Consider the following 14421-nt stretch of genomic DNA (forward strand, 5'->3'; position numbering starts at 1 on the left):
CTGCTCTTTATGATCTTCTTACTGAAAKCTGGAGCCACAAAGAGAGAGAGAGAGGGAGGGAGGTGGATAAACTGAGGAAGAGAATGAAGTGAAATGGATGAATGTCATCATATTCAGGAATGACTTGGCTATAATGTTGATGGTAATGCAGAAGCTGAAACATAAATAAGGTTTGGTTATCATTACTGTCATATTTCCATTACTCCATTACTATTTCTAGGAAAGGATATACAGTACTTCACAGTTCCAGGTCTCTCTCGCTCTCTCTCTCATACACTCTCTCATTATCAAATCAAATCAAATGTATTTATATAGCCCTTCGTACATCAGCTGATATCTCAAAGTGCTGTACAGAAACCCATTATCTATCTATTCTCTCTCTTTATCTTTCTCTCTCACACTATTTCTCTCTTTTTTTTTCTTACAGCAGACACAAGGTGCACTGAACCCTGGGAAGCACAAGGCATGAGGCTATAGACCACTTCAGCCCATGCGGACTACTGGACACCGATACAGAGCAGTGGATTCTAACAACAACCTAGAGCACCAGGACTGTAAGACTGTGACCCCAAATTAACCAGGTCAAAGGGGATCGCTGGCCACCTGCTTTAGGGTTGTAACCCCATCATCAACAGTCTGGACCAGCACTGCCAGGTAGCCACCCTCCATGAGTGGATGTGACCCTAGCCCTATACAGTAATTAGATACTGGCTGAGAGTGGAGGAAACTGAGGTCAGGTCAAGTGGCTCTCCAGCAGTCATACACTGTAATACACATCACAGCTGAAAGTCTGAAGACCACCATAATAGATGCAGTAGATAGGAAGAAAATAAAGGCATGGTTGTTTGGCCACAGGGTGATATCTGTATCTGTATCATGCTCTCCTCATAAACCTGATATGAATTAAACATTTCCCATTTTCTCTGATGGGTGTCATATTATGGACTAGGGATTGTAAAAATATTATGGAGTTGGCATTGTCTGCCCCATCTGTTAGATCAAGCATCTGGACTGGCGTAGTGATTACTCTCTGGGTGATGTGGTTAATGTGTGAAGAGACAGACACATCACTAATGGATGGGACTACTTTCTGCACGTTGCTTCTCTCAATCCACATTGACATCCCCCTTTGTAGCATCTAAAATGGGGTTTGCCACATCATCTGTGCAATTCTAATAACGTGGTGATTTTTATGTCTGCATGCAGTATGATATGATTTAGCGATAGTTTTGCATACCCTAGCTTAGCATTGTTTCGCGAAACTACCTCTAACTTCTTTCCTACTGTACGCAGAGAGATAAAAAGGGCATCTGCCAGAATCTCACAGTATCCCTTTCTTAACATATTTGTTTCCGGGCTCCTCCCTCATCAGTGTACTGATGTGGTTATTAAGTGTGCTATTCAATTTAAATTAGCCTCCACTGCAGTGAGTCAATGGGCTCTAATTGAGGCTAATCAATGAGCCTTTAATTATAATTATAACAAAAAAACAGCAGCAGGTAATGTCATTATTCTGTGGACTCCTGCTAATTATGGTATGGGAGAGACGGGGATAGAGAGGGATGGGGGGAATATGGGAATACTCTATTGAGCATGCTCCATTAAAAATCTGGAATTCCCTGTTACAAGCAGATTTGAATTACCACAAAGGAGTGCTCCATTGTGTCCTTGCATTCCAGGCTAATTCATTATTTTCTCCCATTGTTTTTCCTGTGTAATTGATTACGTGTGGTTTCCTAGGGAAGACGATGGAGGATCGCTGTAGACTGCTCGTGGCACTTCTGTACTGTACTGGGCTGGCTCACGAGAATGTACAGTTGAAGTCGGAAGTTTACATACACCTTAGCCAAACACATTTAAACTCAGTTTTTCACAATTCCTGACATTTAATCCTAGTAAAAATTCACTGTCTTAGGTCAGTTAGGATCACTACTTTATTTTAAGAATGTAAAATGTCAGAATAATAGTACAGATAATTATTTCTTTCAGCTTTTATTTCTTTCACCACATTCCCAGTGGGTCAGAGGTTTACATACACTCAATTAATATTTGGTAGCAATGCCTTTAAATTGTTTAACTTGAGTCAAACGTTTCTGCTAGCCTTCCACAAGCTTCCCACAAAATGTTCGGTGAATTTCGGCCCATTCCTCCGGACAGAGCTGGTGTAACTGAGTCAGGTTTGTAGGCCTCCTTGCTCGCACACTCTTTTTCAGTTCTGCCCACACATTTTCTATAGGATTGAGGTCAGGGCTTTGTGATGGCCACTCCAATACCTTGACTTTGTTGTCCTTAAGCCATTTTGCCACAACTTTGGAAGTATGCTTGGGGTCATTGTCCATTTGGAAGACCCATTTGCGACCAMGCTTTAACTTCCTCACTGATGTCTTGAGATGTTGCTTCAATATATCCACATAATTTTCCTGCCTGATGTGCACCAGTCCCTCCTGCAGCAAAGCACCCCCACAACATTATGCTGCCACCCTCTCTCTTATACACATCTAGATGTGTATAAGAGACAGGCATAATGATGGTCATTATGGCCAAACAGTTCTATTTTTGTTTCATCAGACCATTTCTCCAAAAAGTGCGATCTTTGTCCCCATGTGCAGTTGCAAACCATTGTCTGGCTTTTTTATGGCGGTTTTGGAGCAGTGGCTTCTTCCTTGCTGAGCAGCCTTTCAGTTTATGTCGATATAGGACTCGTTTTACTGTGGATATAGAAACTTTTGTACCTGTTTCCTCCAGCATCTTCACAAGGTCCTTTGCTGTTGTTCTGGGATTGATTTGCACTTTTCGCACCAAAGTACGTTCATCTCTAGGAAACAGAACGCATCTCCTTCTTGAGCGGTATGACGGCTGCGTGGTCCCATGGTGTTTATACTTGCGTACTATTGTTTGTACAGATGAACGTGGTACCTTCAGGYGTTTGGAAATTGCTCCCAAGGAGGTCTTGCCTGATTTCTTTTGATTTTCCTATGATGTCAAGCAAAGAGGCACTGAGTTTGAAGGTAGGCCTTGAAATACATCCACAGGTACACCTCCAATTGACTCAAATGATGTTAATTAGCCTATCAGAAGCTTCTAAAGCCATGTCATCATTTTSTGGAATTTTCCAAGCTGTTTAAAGTCACAGTCAACTTAGTGTATGTAAACTTCTGACCCACTGGAATTGTGATACAGTGAATTATAAGTGAAATAATTTGTCTGTCAACAATTGTTGGAAAAATTACTTGTGTCATGCACAAAACTATATAGTTTGTTAACAAGAAATTTGTGGAGTGGTTGAAAAACTAGTTTTAATGACTCCAACCTAAGTTTATGTAAACTTCCGACTTCAACTGTATATACAAAGTACACTGCCATTGGGTCACAGCTCACTCTGTCTTGATTAAAGGTCTCCAGAGTGCACAGTGTGTGGTCTCGTGTACAGTATACAACCATTATGGTTCTTCGGGCTTCTGGCTTATTCAGTGACGTACAGTATTACCATAATATTACTCTGAAAACAATTGCTCTAACTGATAATTCATAACACTATTCTGCTCCACAATGGTGTATTGATAAACAAAAAAATATATAAATCATATCCACCTTGTGAGGAACTTGAAAACGTTATGTAAAAGCAACAGTAAACAGTTAAACTTTGAATTGCATTACAGCAATGTAATGCAATTCAATACAGCCATGCAGTCTCTCAGGGCTCTCTCATTGGACATTAATCCATGCATTTTGATGGGGGCATCAAGGATCACAATCAAACTCACTTCCTCCAGTGCTCTTGTCAGAAATATTTCACTTTTGTTTTCCTCAAGTGTCGAGCTTTATATTTTCACTTCATTGCTTTCAGATGGATACAGTTACACTACGCCTACTGTGGATTTATATAGCAACGCTCAATTTGGAGACCGTCTTGAAAGAGTTGCAGAACACTGTAATCAAGTGTTACCCTGCAGCACTGATTGAGCCTTGTGTTACAAAGCGAGACACATACGAATGAAACAATTAAACTCAATTTTTGCCTCTGAAAGCCAATTAATGTCACATTTAAGTCGCAGGTTGCTTTTGCCACCAATCAAAGGCTATATTCTTATCCCGAAGTTGCTTGTTATGTTCTCTGGACGCAGCACCTGTCGCTCTTGTGTAATAAAAAATACAATCATTTCAGGGAGTTGATTAGTTTTTTAGAGATCTTGATTTACTTCATATCACAGCTAGCACCAAATTGCAAAGTTAGCATGATTCCAAACACCTCCCCTATTCCCCATTGGATCCGGCGGCTTCCTGGATCAGTTTTTACAGTAGATAGTGCAATAAATGCCTAATGAATGCAGCAAAAGCTCTATCATAGATTTCCAATGACCTCAGTTGGGCCAATTAAAGTTATATGCTCAGCATAATTATGCATTTTATTGTTTGGACAAAAGCATTCATTTGGTAATGGCATGTGACAGTTTTATAGGAATCTGGCCTCACTTCATCCTGCCTGATGGACGGAATGACGGAGGGAAGGGGTCAGCAGCAGCTTTCCCAGGCCTGAGATCATTGGCTATATTTATTGATTCATACAGCTGTTGTTTGGCATGGTTTGGAGCACACGCAGACAGGCATGGATGCACACACACATACGAATGCATGCACGCACGCAAGCATATACACATATACTGTATGCCTGCATGCCCAACCACACATATGCACAGAAACTATTAGTACAACAGAGGCCTATTTAGAACTAAGAAGGCTTTTTGACTGACGACTGTGGTTGCCAAGGCGTTTGATGAACCCTGTGGCCCTTGGCAGCCCCATCAAAAAGGGTCAGAGATAAATGGAGTAATTGAAGAAACATCACTACATTTCTTATCTTTCCCTACCCTCTCTCTCTCTCTCTCTCTCTCTCTCTCTGTACCACTCCCTCCCTCTTTCTCTGCATCCCTGTGCTTAGTGGAAGGGAAGAGAAAGGGGATACCTAGTCAGTTGCACAACTGAATGCATTCAACCGAAATATAGCTGAGTTGAATAGGGTAATGAACTCTGGCTGAGGAGCTCTAGGGGGGAAATAAATGTAGATGAGGGTGAGTAATTGCTGCCTTGGGAGGGATGTTCAGAGATGATCAAATGCACGAAAAACAATCTGAAAATGTTCACCCTTTTTCTATGAATGTGAATGAATGATTGAAATKATTGGATTTGTTTTTTTCTACATACTTTTGATTACCTTACTCAAATACTGTAACAATCTTATACAACATAAAAGTGACGGAATCTGCTCTTGTTCAACATAATTGGATGATTTCTCCAAATCAAAATAATACAGAATCACTCATCGTCCCTTATAGAAAACTTAGACTCAGAGTCTTTTATGTCTTATAGTCTAATTTATGTTAGGCTGTTCTTTAAATGTGAGTTGTCAATTATTATTTTGTCTGTGATGATTGTTCATTCAATTGTTGACTAGCTGTCAAATGGCAGCAATTTTTTGCTAAATTTCAATTAACTGTAAAATGATTACATCCAGAAGATCACCACACTGAAAGATGGTGAGCAGTCGAGTTTAAAACTCCAGTTCAATAAATTGCTAGTAGACTTTTGAGTATAATGCAGTGTCTGGTCCAGTAACTTACCTGTCACCCGTAGCCTCTCTGCTCCCACCACCACCTCCTGATCATCAGCAGAGAACAGCAGCTTCCCTGTGCTAGATTTCACTTCCAACATCTTCCCTCGTGCATGCACTCCACTGGATCCTGGACAGAGCAAAAGGTGTCAGGAAAAGTCAGTGAAGTTCTAGTTTAACAGGTAGCTGCTATATGAAAAACCAAGAAAGACAGCTTGATTTATGCAAAGAGACAATAACTGAACTATAACTACAGTCAAATACTTCAAGAGTAAGACAAAGTAAAGCAGATCAAAACACAACTACTGAGAGAATGGGGAAATAAGAAAATATAGAATAAACACAGCCCGACACCAAAACAAACTGTTATTGATAGTACAACAAACAGCAGAGAAAAAACAACTCCTTTACTTGGATGATCCTGAAATGGTTTCATGTCGTGGGGAGAAACAAGCGATCTGAGCAGAGGGCGACTGACACGTCATGAAAACAATTGATTCTGCTTCGCTGTGTCTTGAGTGGAGCCTCTAGCATACCGTATTCCTATTGCTCACTGATCCACTCAACATCTTTGCACGATAATCAACAGCCAGAAGACAAATGTCACTGCAGTTTACCATGGGAGTAGTGTTTGTCTGTAGCTGTTCATGGATCGAAATGTCTGTTTGGAACAAAAGAGAACTCTCATCCATGTCAATGGATTTTCATTGCGTTGTACGGTGTCCATATTAGGACAAACCCTCCATGGATGTGTGACTGTCTCCGATCGTGTTGCATGATATTACCTGCAATAAGTTGTGTGACCAGCTGATTCTTCCCATTGAGGATATTGATGGACACATTTTTGGAGGATTGCAGTAACAGTGGGCTGCCCTGCGGAGACAAAGCAAGTAAACAAACAATGCAGTTCACCAAACACAAACCCAACGATAGTGACCCTAGTGTGAGTGTGTAACTAGGACTGTATGTTTTACAGATCATTTCCATTAGCCCACAAGTCAAGAGCCAATCTGGAATGCAAATCACGTCTGAACCCTGGATCTGTCTTACGTGCCAGATTAATCTTGCATGCTTCAGTCAAGTTCTTAATTAAAGATAGCAGGCAGCCATTGTGTTGCGCTTAAAGCCGGCAAGATAATGCATCTCATGTATATTAGAGATAATATTATGGCCCTTCRTGCTTATCAAGGTTCCTTTCAGCTAAGCAGTACAGTAAATAAACAAAATATTGATATTCCTGAATAGACATACATCACTTTAACAATGTGGTTGAGCACATGAGATTCGAATTAAGAGGTTATGTCATATTGTTCTTTTAGTATATTAGGTCCCACTGGCACAAGCAGGAATGGTTCTTGTTCTCCTGCGATTCATGGAATTGAATTTCTAGCCTCCCAGACTCTTTCTCCTGCAACAGTGTGTATCGTTAGGACCTGCTTTCATGTACACTGATTGTGCCGCCTCTCATCCCTATTAATGGTTTGTTCCACAAAATGAGTGTCTTTTGCATCCCTTTGATATTTTAAGTAGAAATTGTGCACACATATTGTATTTTAAAAGCCTGTTTTATTAAATGAAATGCCCTTTAATATACCATAAATCTTAAATTAAACGCCTGTCCCTTTGAATAGCCCGGCATCGGCACACATTTCAGCAAATAAACACTGGGTCTAAATAAATTGTTTACGAGTGAACTTCAGTGAGTACTGCAACGATTGAAAAAGAGAATAAAGGAGAGCAACATCCTTGCCATGGATGAGCCAGCAGTGTTGCACATGACAGAATGGGATTTTTGAAATCGTCAACCCTGTTACTTTACTCGGCACTAAAACCTTTCAGAGTCATAGTTTTGATGGTTTCACCCTTAATATCACTGCCGTCCACTCACCAATTGTATTCCTGAAAACTGTCATTTACACATGACAGCATAAGCTACAAATAGATATAATTGGTTTAGGGCTTTATGGGCGGGAACTTTCTTTTTTACTTCACCCAAAAGTCAGTATGTGAAGTGCTATTTTGACAGTTTCAAAATGCAAATAAGTTAGATCAGTTTAGGTAATACATTTGTTCAATTGTTTATGATAATGTTTTATCAATATTGTCACATGAAAGACAAAATGATTTTGTTAAAAAGTCTATTTACTGCCCTGAATAAATTGCAGCTTGACGTTCGCTACTGGTAGCTGTGAGGTAGCAGCTAATGTTAGCTTGTTCTAACKAGCTCTCCTCTTCCTCTGTTTCTGAATGAATTTATGTATATTTATTTTTCTAGCTAGCAAAATAAGTGAGCTAGATTTTGTTTGTGTACTGCCATGAATCGATAACATAACTAAGTTTGTCACTAGTATTGGCTAGTAAAATCTAGCCAGTTGGACAGTGATAGCCGCAAACTAAAACCGGGGATAGAGACAGGGAAGATAATTAACTTTCTGTTTCATCTGCTGCTGGTTAGCTAGCTAATGTTGACTCAAATGTGTTTTTCCACATGTAATTGATAAAATTTGATTTTTATTCTATAACGAATATAATTGTGTCAATGTGACAAAATCCTCTCTGAATATAGCTAGCTACCATGTAGAATATGGCTACTAGACAACAGTAGAAGCTATCTATGCTACAACTTCAGTCTATCAGGTTTTCTGACATGGTTTTCCTGTCTGGCAGAGATCTATTTCTACGATTGTACTGTTAGCTCCTGGTAGTTAGTATATTACTGTATTACTATATTACTGAAATTACCCAACCTTAAATGAACTAGATAGGATGGAATACTTTGAGTTTGGTCCACTATGACTGTCCCTGATCAGGTGATGACTTATCCATGTGTGATGGATGAACCTATACAGACACAAACAAAGAAAGTGTTTGTCAGATAATGTCATTCTGGTTAGCCTACAGCCCTTTAGTGACTCAAAAAGGTTTTTATAGTATGTGTTATGGATTTATGAAASAATAAATCATTTCTTTCCCACACAGAAAATCAACATTTGGCTAGCCTGGTCCCAGATCTGTTTATGATGTCTTGCCAACTCCTATTKTATGATTGTTGTCATGCAATATTACCATAGAAGTTGGCTATACATATGAGTTAGCTATATGACACAGTCTGATAAAAGATCAAGCTAACATTTGGCTAATTGTCAGAACAGAAAGAGTGAAAYTTTAATGTACTGGAGGCCAACTCTAGAAATCATAGGGTTTGTTACAAGAAAGATACCAAGGAGAAGAGGATGTGGTTTGTTTGTGTAGTACCTGAATGAGAGGGAAAACGTTCATTGATTGTAGGGGACTGAAATTGTTTTAGGTTGTGGCACTCCAGTTAGTATGAATCATTGTGGACATAGGCACCAGTAAAGGTAACTATCAAAGATGTCTACACTGACGCCCTGTCTAGGAAATAGTGTTCCATTTGGAATGCAGCCCTAACATTGAAAGATGATAAACTATTGTTCCTCCTGTGCAGGGTGAACSTGGAGTTGTCCTACACTGAGTTGACAGAGGAGCTGGGTTGTGTGAGAGCTCTGGCTATCGAACAGATCCCGAAGAAGGCATCCCATGAGCTGATGGGTCAGTATGTCCCAAACACATTATGCAAACATTAAAGATTACACTCCATATTTAATCAAATAGAGTACCCTTGTGAAACCAGATTGACTACTGTGCTCACACTGGCTTCACTTCACTTGCAGTGAAACAGAATGTGAGCTTGCAAGATCAGACTTGTTTAGGTAGGTTATATAAATACAGTAAGCTTGATGCCATGCCATCTGATGCCTCACCCCCCCTTCCAGGTCTAAGAAACTCCCCAGCTGCCCAGCATCGCTCCCTGGCCTCTAAACACCCCTCCCCAGACCGCCTCCACCCTCACCTCTACCTTCCTTCCCACTCCTCACCTCCTTCTGGACCTGCCTCCTACTTTTGCCGGCCAACCAGCCACCGCTTCCAGTTCCACCACAGCTACTCTGACATAGTCGACTCCTCTGCCCACCAAAGGACACAGCCGTGGCTCCTCCATGACCCTCTCCTGCATGCTCCTCACCCTTGCATGTTTTTCTTTCCTTATACCAAACATCCTGGATGCCAGCATGTTTAATTCATGACTCTTATGGCCTTGCAGATGTAAACGACTTGTGAAGACTGTAAAATAATTGTTCCCCTTCTGACTGTTCACGTGATAGGCTATAGGCCTAGTGTAATGGATGTACAGAAGAAATTTAAGTTGTAAAAGCCAATTATTGCTATTATAATGCTTATTCTAATCATATTATGTAATATCAGATACATTTTGATGGCAAAATTCCCTGAGATGAATGTTGTTTATAATGTTATGAAGTGTTAAGTGAGACCTGAACGTGGCGTAAATTATTAGAATTTTCTTTCATGCTACACTTCTCAAAGGCACCCAATTGGTGGAACAACCCTAATACAGTATACTATGTGGGAGAGGGAGAAGAATTGGAGAAGAAAGAGAGCGAGAGAGGAACAAGAGAGAGATGGAGGGAAAAAGCAGTAGAGAGGATCCTTGCTTAGGGTTTTCTATCTCTTTCTCTTTATCCCCCTTGGACCAGACAACTGTCTTCTCCCATTTCTCACCTCTATCGATAATTACTATTCCACTCACCTCCGCCGTTGTTGGCCAGCTCTCTCTCTCTCTCTCTTTCTCTGCTGGTGCTAGACAGATGAGATAAAGCATGCGGCTCTGCACATTATCAAGCTATCCATCCAATGCATGCTCTGTGGTATTATTACTGCCAGGCAGAGTGTGAGTGAGCGTCTATCGCTCCATCTCCTATGACATCACCTCTCTCTGATACTACTCTCCCTCTTTTGTAAACCTTTGGCAAATATGACCATAACTCTATCCTCCTGATCTCCGCTTACAAGCAAAAACTTAAACAAGAAGTACCAGTGAAGCGCTCAGTACGGAAGTGGTCTGATGAAGAGGATGCTAAGCTACAGGACTATTTCGCTAACACAGACTGGAATATGTTCCGGGATTCATCCGATGTCATTGAGGAGTTTACCACATCAGTCACCGGCTTCATTAATAAGTGCATTGACGCTGTCGTTCCCACAGTGACAGACGTACATATCCTAACCAGGAGCCATGGATTAATCCGGACATTTATAAGAAATCCCTCTACGCCTTCTGACAAACCATCAAACAGGCAAAGCATCAATACAGGACTAAGATCACATTCTACTACACCGGCTCTGACACTTGTTGGATTTGACAGGGCTTGCAAACCATCACGGATTTCAAAATGAGAACCAGCAGAGAGCTTCCCAGCAAAGTGAGCCTACCAGACTAAATGCCTTCTATGGTCGCTTCGAGCCAAGCAACAATGAACCATGTGTGAGAGCACCAGCTGTTCCGGATGACTACACTGAGTAAGACCTTTAAACAGGTTAACATTCACAAGTCCTCAGGGCCAGATTGATTACCAGGATGCGTACTGACCAGCTGGCAAGTGTCTTCACTGACATTTTCAACCTCTCCCTGGCCAAGTCTGTAATACCTACATGTTTCAAGCAGACCAACATCATCTCTGTGCCCATGAATGCCAAGGTAACCTGTCTAAATGACTACTGCCCCGTAGCGCTCACATCCGTAGCTATGCAATGTTTTGAAAGGCTGGTCATGGCTCACATCAACACCATCATCCCAGAATCCCTTGACCAACTCCAATTCGCATTTCCCACCCAAACAGATCCACAGATCTCTATTGCACTCCACACTGCCCGTTCCCACCTGGACAAAAGGAACAACTATGTGAGAATGCTGTTCATAGACTACAGCTCAGCGTTCAACACCATAGTGCCCTCCAAGGTCATCACTAAGCTAAGGTCCCTGGGACTGACCACCTCCCTCTGCAACTGGATCCTGTACTTCCTGATGGGCTGCCCCCAGGTGGTGAGGGTAGGTGACAACACATCCGCCACGCTGACCATCAACACAAGGCCCCCGTAGCGGTGCATGCTTAGTCCCCTCCTGTACTCTCTGTTCATCCACGACTGCGTGATGTCAGGACTAAAACCTCTACCTCAACGTGGGCAAGACAAAAGAGGTTATCGTGGACTGCAGGAAATGGAGGCCCGAACACGCCCACATTCACATCAACGGGGCTGTAGTGGAGTGCGTCCAGAGCTTTAAGTTCCTCAGTGTCCACATTGCTAAGGACCTATCATTGTCCAAACCCACCAACTTAGTCGTTAAGAGGGCACAACAATGCCTCATCCCCCTCAGGAGGCTGAAAAGATTTGGTATGGGCCCTCAGATCCTCCAAAATTTCTACAGCTGTACCATTGAGAGAATCTTGACTGGCTGCAACACCGCTTGGTATGGCAACTGATCGGCATTCGACCGCAAGGCGCTACAGAGGGTAGTGCGTACGGCCCAGTACATCACTGGGGCCGAACTCCCTGCCATCCAGGACCTCTATACAAGGAAAAATTAGAGGAAAGCCCTAAAAATTGTCAGACCCCAGCCACCCAAGTCATAGACTGTTCTCTGTACTACCGCATGGCAAACGGTACCAGTGCGCTAAGTCTGGCACCAAAAGGCTCCTGAAGAGCCACCCCCAAGCCATAAGACTGCTAAATAGTTAACCAAATAGCTACCCGGGACAATCTGCATTGACTCTATGGACACACTGGACTCTACCCACACACACACACACACACACACACACACACCTGTCTCTTATACACATCTAGATGTGTATAAGAGACCACACACACACACACACACACACACACACACACACACACACACACACACACACACACACACACACACACACACACACACACACACACACACACACACACACACACCACTTCCACACTCATCACATATGCTGCTGCTACGTCTATCTATCCTGTTACCTAGTCACTTTACCCATACCTACCTCAATTTCCTTGTCACCTGCACATCGACTCGCTACTGGTACCCTATGTATATAGAGTACCACAGTATGAGTCATAATAACCATAAAACCTAGCGGTCAAATAAGGAAATGATTCCAATCGTTTTTCCACCATTCATTTTTCCCGTAGGGGATTTTAGAAAAACTTTGTGTTTCATGTAGGCTTACGCTGGCGTGGGGTTTTGATAACAGTCTAAATCTCTTTTGGACAAGGTGACTTTAATCAATATTTATTTCATATTTAATCAATATTTATTTAATATTTAATCAATGCTTGTATTGACCCTCCAAAAATGAAATGCTAATTAGCTGCTAATGTGGCTATCATAAAAAACTACAAATGCCATGATGATCTGGACGAGACTGCCGAATCAAGGCAAAAGTATGAATCTCTGGATTAACAATCTAATGTTAGCTACATTTAGTAATGAATAAATTGGCAAAATGTCTTTAAATTGACAATTCTGTGAACTGTCTTGTGCAAATTTTAAATTGACACAATACCTGTGAGCAAAGGTGTTAGCTAGAGATTACGTGCCAGACCTTGCAGGGATTTGTAGTCTGAGAGTAAATAGAGCCGAAATATATTGATAAAAGCCACCCCGTCTGAGAGAGATTTACATAGTTATCAAAATGCCTACATGAAACACAGCCCTTATTTTAATTGTTTCTAAAATTCCCGATGGGAAAAATAAATGGTGGAAAAACGATTGGAGCCATTTCCCTGTTTGACCACTAGGTTTTATGGGTATTACGATACCTCCATTTTGGGGCTATATAGCCAAGCTATCATTGCTCATTGTGTATTTACTCCTCGTGTTACAATTTTATTATATTATTATAATGTTTTATTTTTGATTGTATTCTGCATTGTTGGGAAGGGTAGTAAGTAATCATTTCACTTTGACTCAACTCCTGTTGTTTACGAAGCATATGACAATTAAAATGTTATTTGGTGGTGGAAGTGTCAGGGGCAGTACTTACTGGTCTGGACTGAATTTCTTTAGCATACAGAGGTTGAAGAAACTCAGAGTCCCCCTCCAGTTTCAGGCCCTTCTCCGTTATTCTTAAGTTGCCCATACCATCCTGTATAGAAAGAGAAAAGGAATAGGATATGGTCAATATTTAAGTATGAGTTGAGAGAGTTCCATCCAAAGACATAAATATTAAATGTGTAATACAAAATTGGTACTAATGCACACATATCATGAATTCATCCCATCCATACTTCTTTGGATATAAACATCTTGATATAGGCATAAATCAACTAGCTACAGTGAAGGCATGAATACCACAATATCAAGCACTGAATATTGGAACCGTGTTCACAAAGCCCCTATCCGTTTCTCTGTGTTACTGAACCATGTCAGACTAAAGGATATCAAACAACGATGAGCAGAGCTTTGGAGAACAGAGAGGAGTTCACAGAGCGCCTTTGATTCCAACAGGTTTGACTTTGACCTTTTGCTTCCCCTGATCAATAAATAAGCATGGTGGATCACTGTAAAGATGGTATACTTGTCTGATAAGAGACAGGAGCTCTCATTCTCTCTCTATTCCTCCATGTGATCATCAGGAGAAACCAAGCCTCTTTTTTTCACCATATTTGATCCTGAGTTCTGAGGAGCATTACCAAATGGAGATCAAGACCTGTGCAATCCCTCTGGATCTGAATGCTTTAAAACACCTTCTGACAATCCCTACTCTCTCCGTCTGCCCACCTCTTTCTACCAACTCTATTCCAATTCTGACAAGATACTGAGAAATGTAAAGTAAGTGAGACCTGAACGTGGCGTGAATATGTATATATCTATCCTGTGGATCGGCAAACCATATGAGATGATATAGCTGCTAAATGTAAGTAGCATAGACACTTTGAAG

At 41.3% G+C, this 14421-nt stretch overlaps 1 protein-coding gene across 2 annotated transcripts in view; it reads right to left on the minus strand.

Moving 5' to 3' along the window:
* Positions 1-14421, minus strand: part of LOC111982121 (delta-sarcoglycan) — a 98106-nt gene that overhangs the window by 46039 nt on the left and 37646 nt on the right. For both annotated transcript variants that reach the window (XM_024013693.2, XM_070449386.1), the window contains exons 3-5: positions 13525-13626; positions 6394-6481; positions 5619-5738 (exon numbers count right to left, since the gene is read on the minus strand). In XM_024013693.2, coding sequence (XP_023869461.1) covers positions 5619-5738; positions 6394-6481; positions 13525-13626 — 310 coding nt within the window. The remainder of the gene's footprint in view (positions 1-5618; positions 5739-6393; positions 6482-13524; positions 13627-14421) is intronic.

The sequence above is a fragment of the Salvelinus sp. IW2-2015 genome, linkage group LG20, assembly GCF_002910315.2.
Source record: "Salvelinus sp. IW2-2015 linkage group LG20, ASM291031v2, whole genome shotgun sequence".
In the NCBI taxonomy this organism is placed as follows: domain Eukaryota; kingdom Metazoa; phylum Chordata; class Actinopteri; order Salmoniformes; family Salmonidae; genus Salvelinus; species Salvelinus sp. IW2-2015.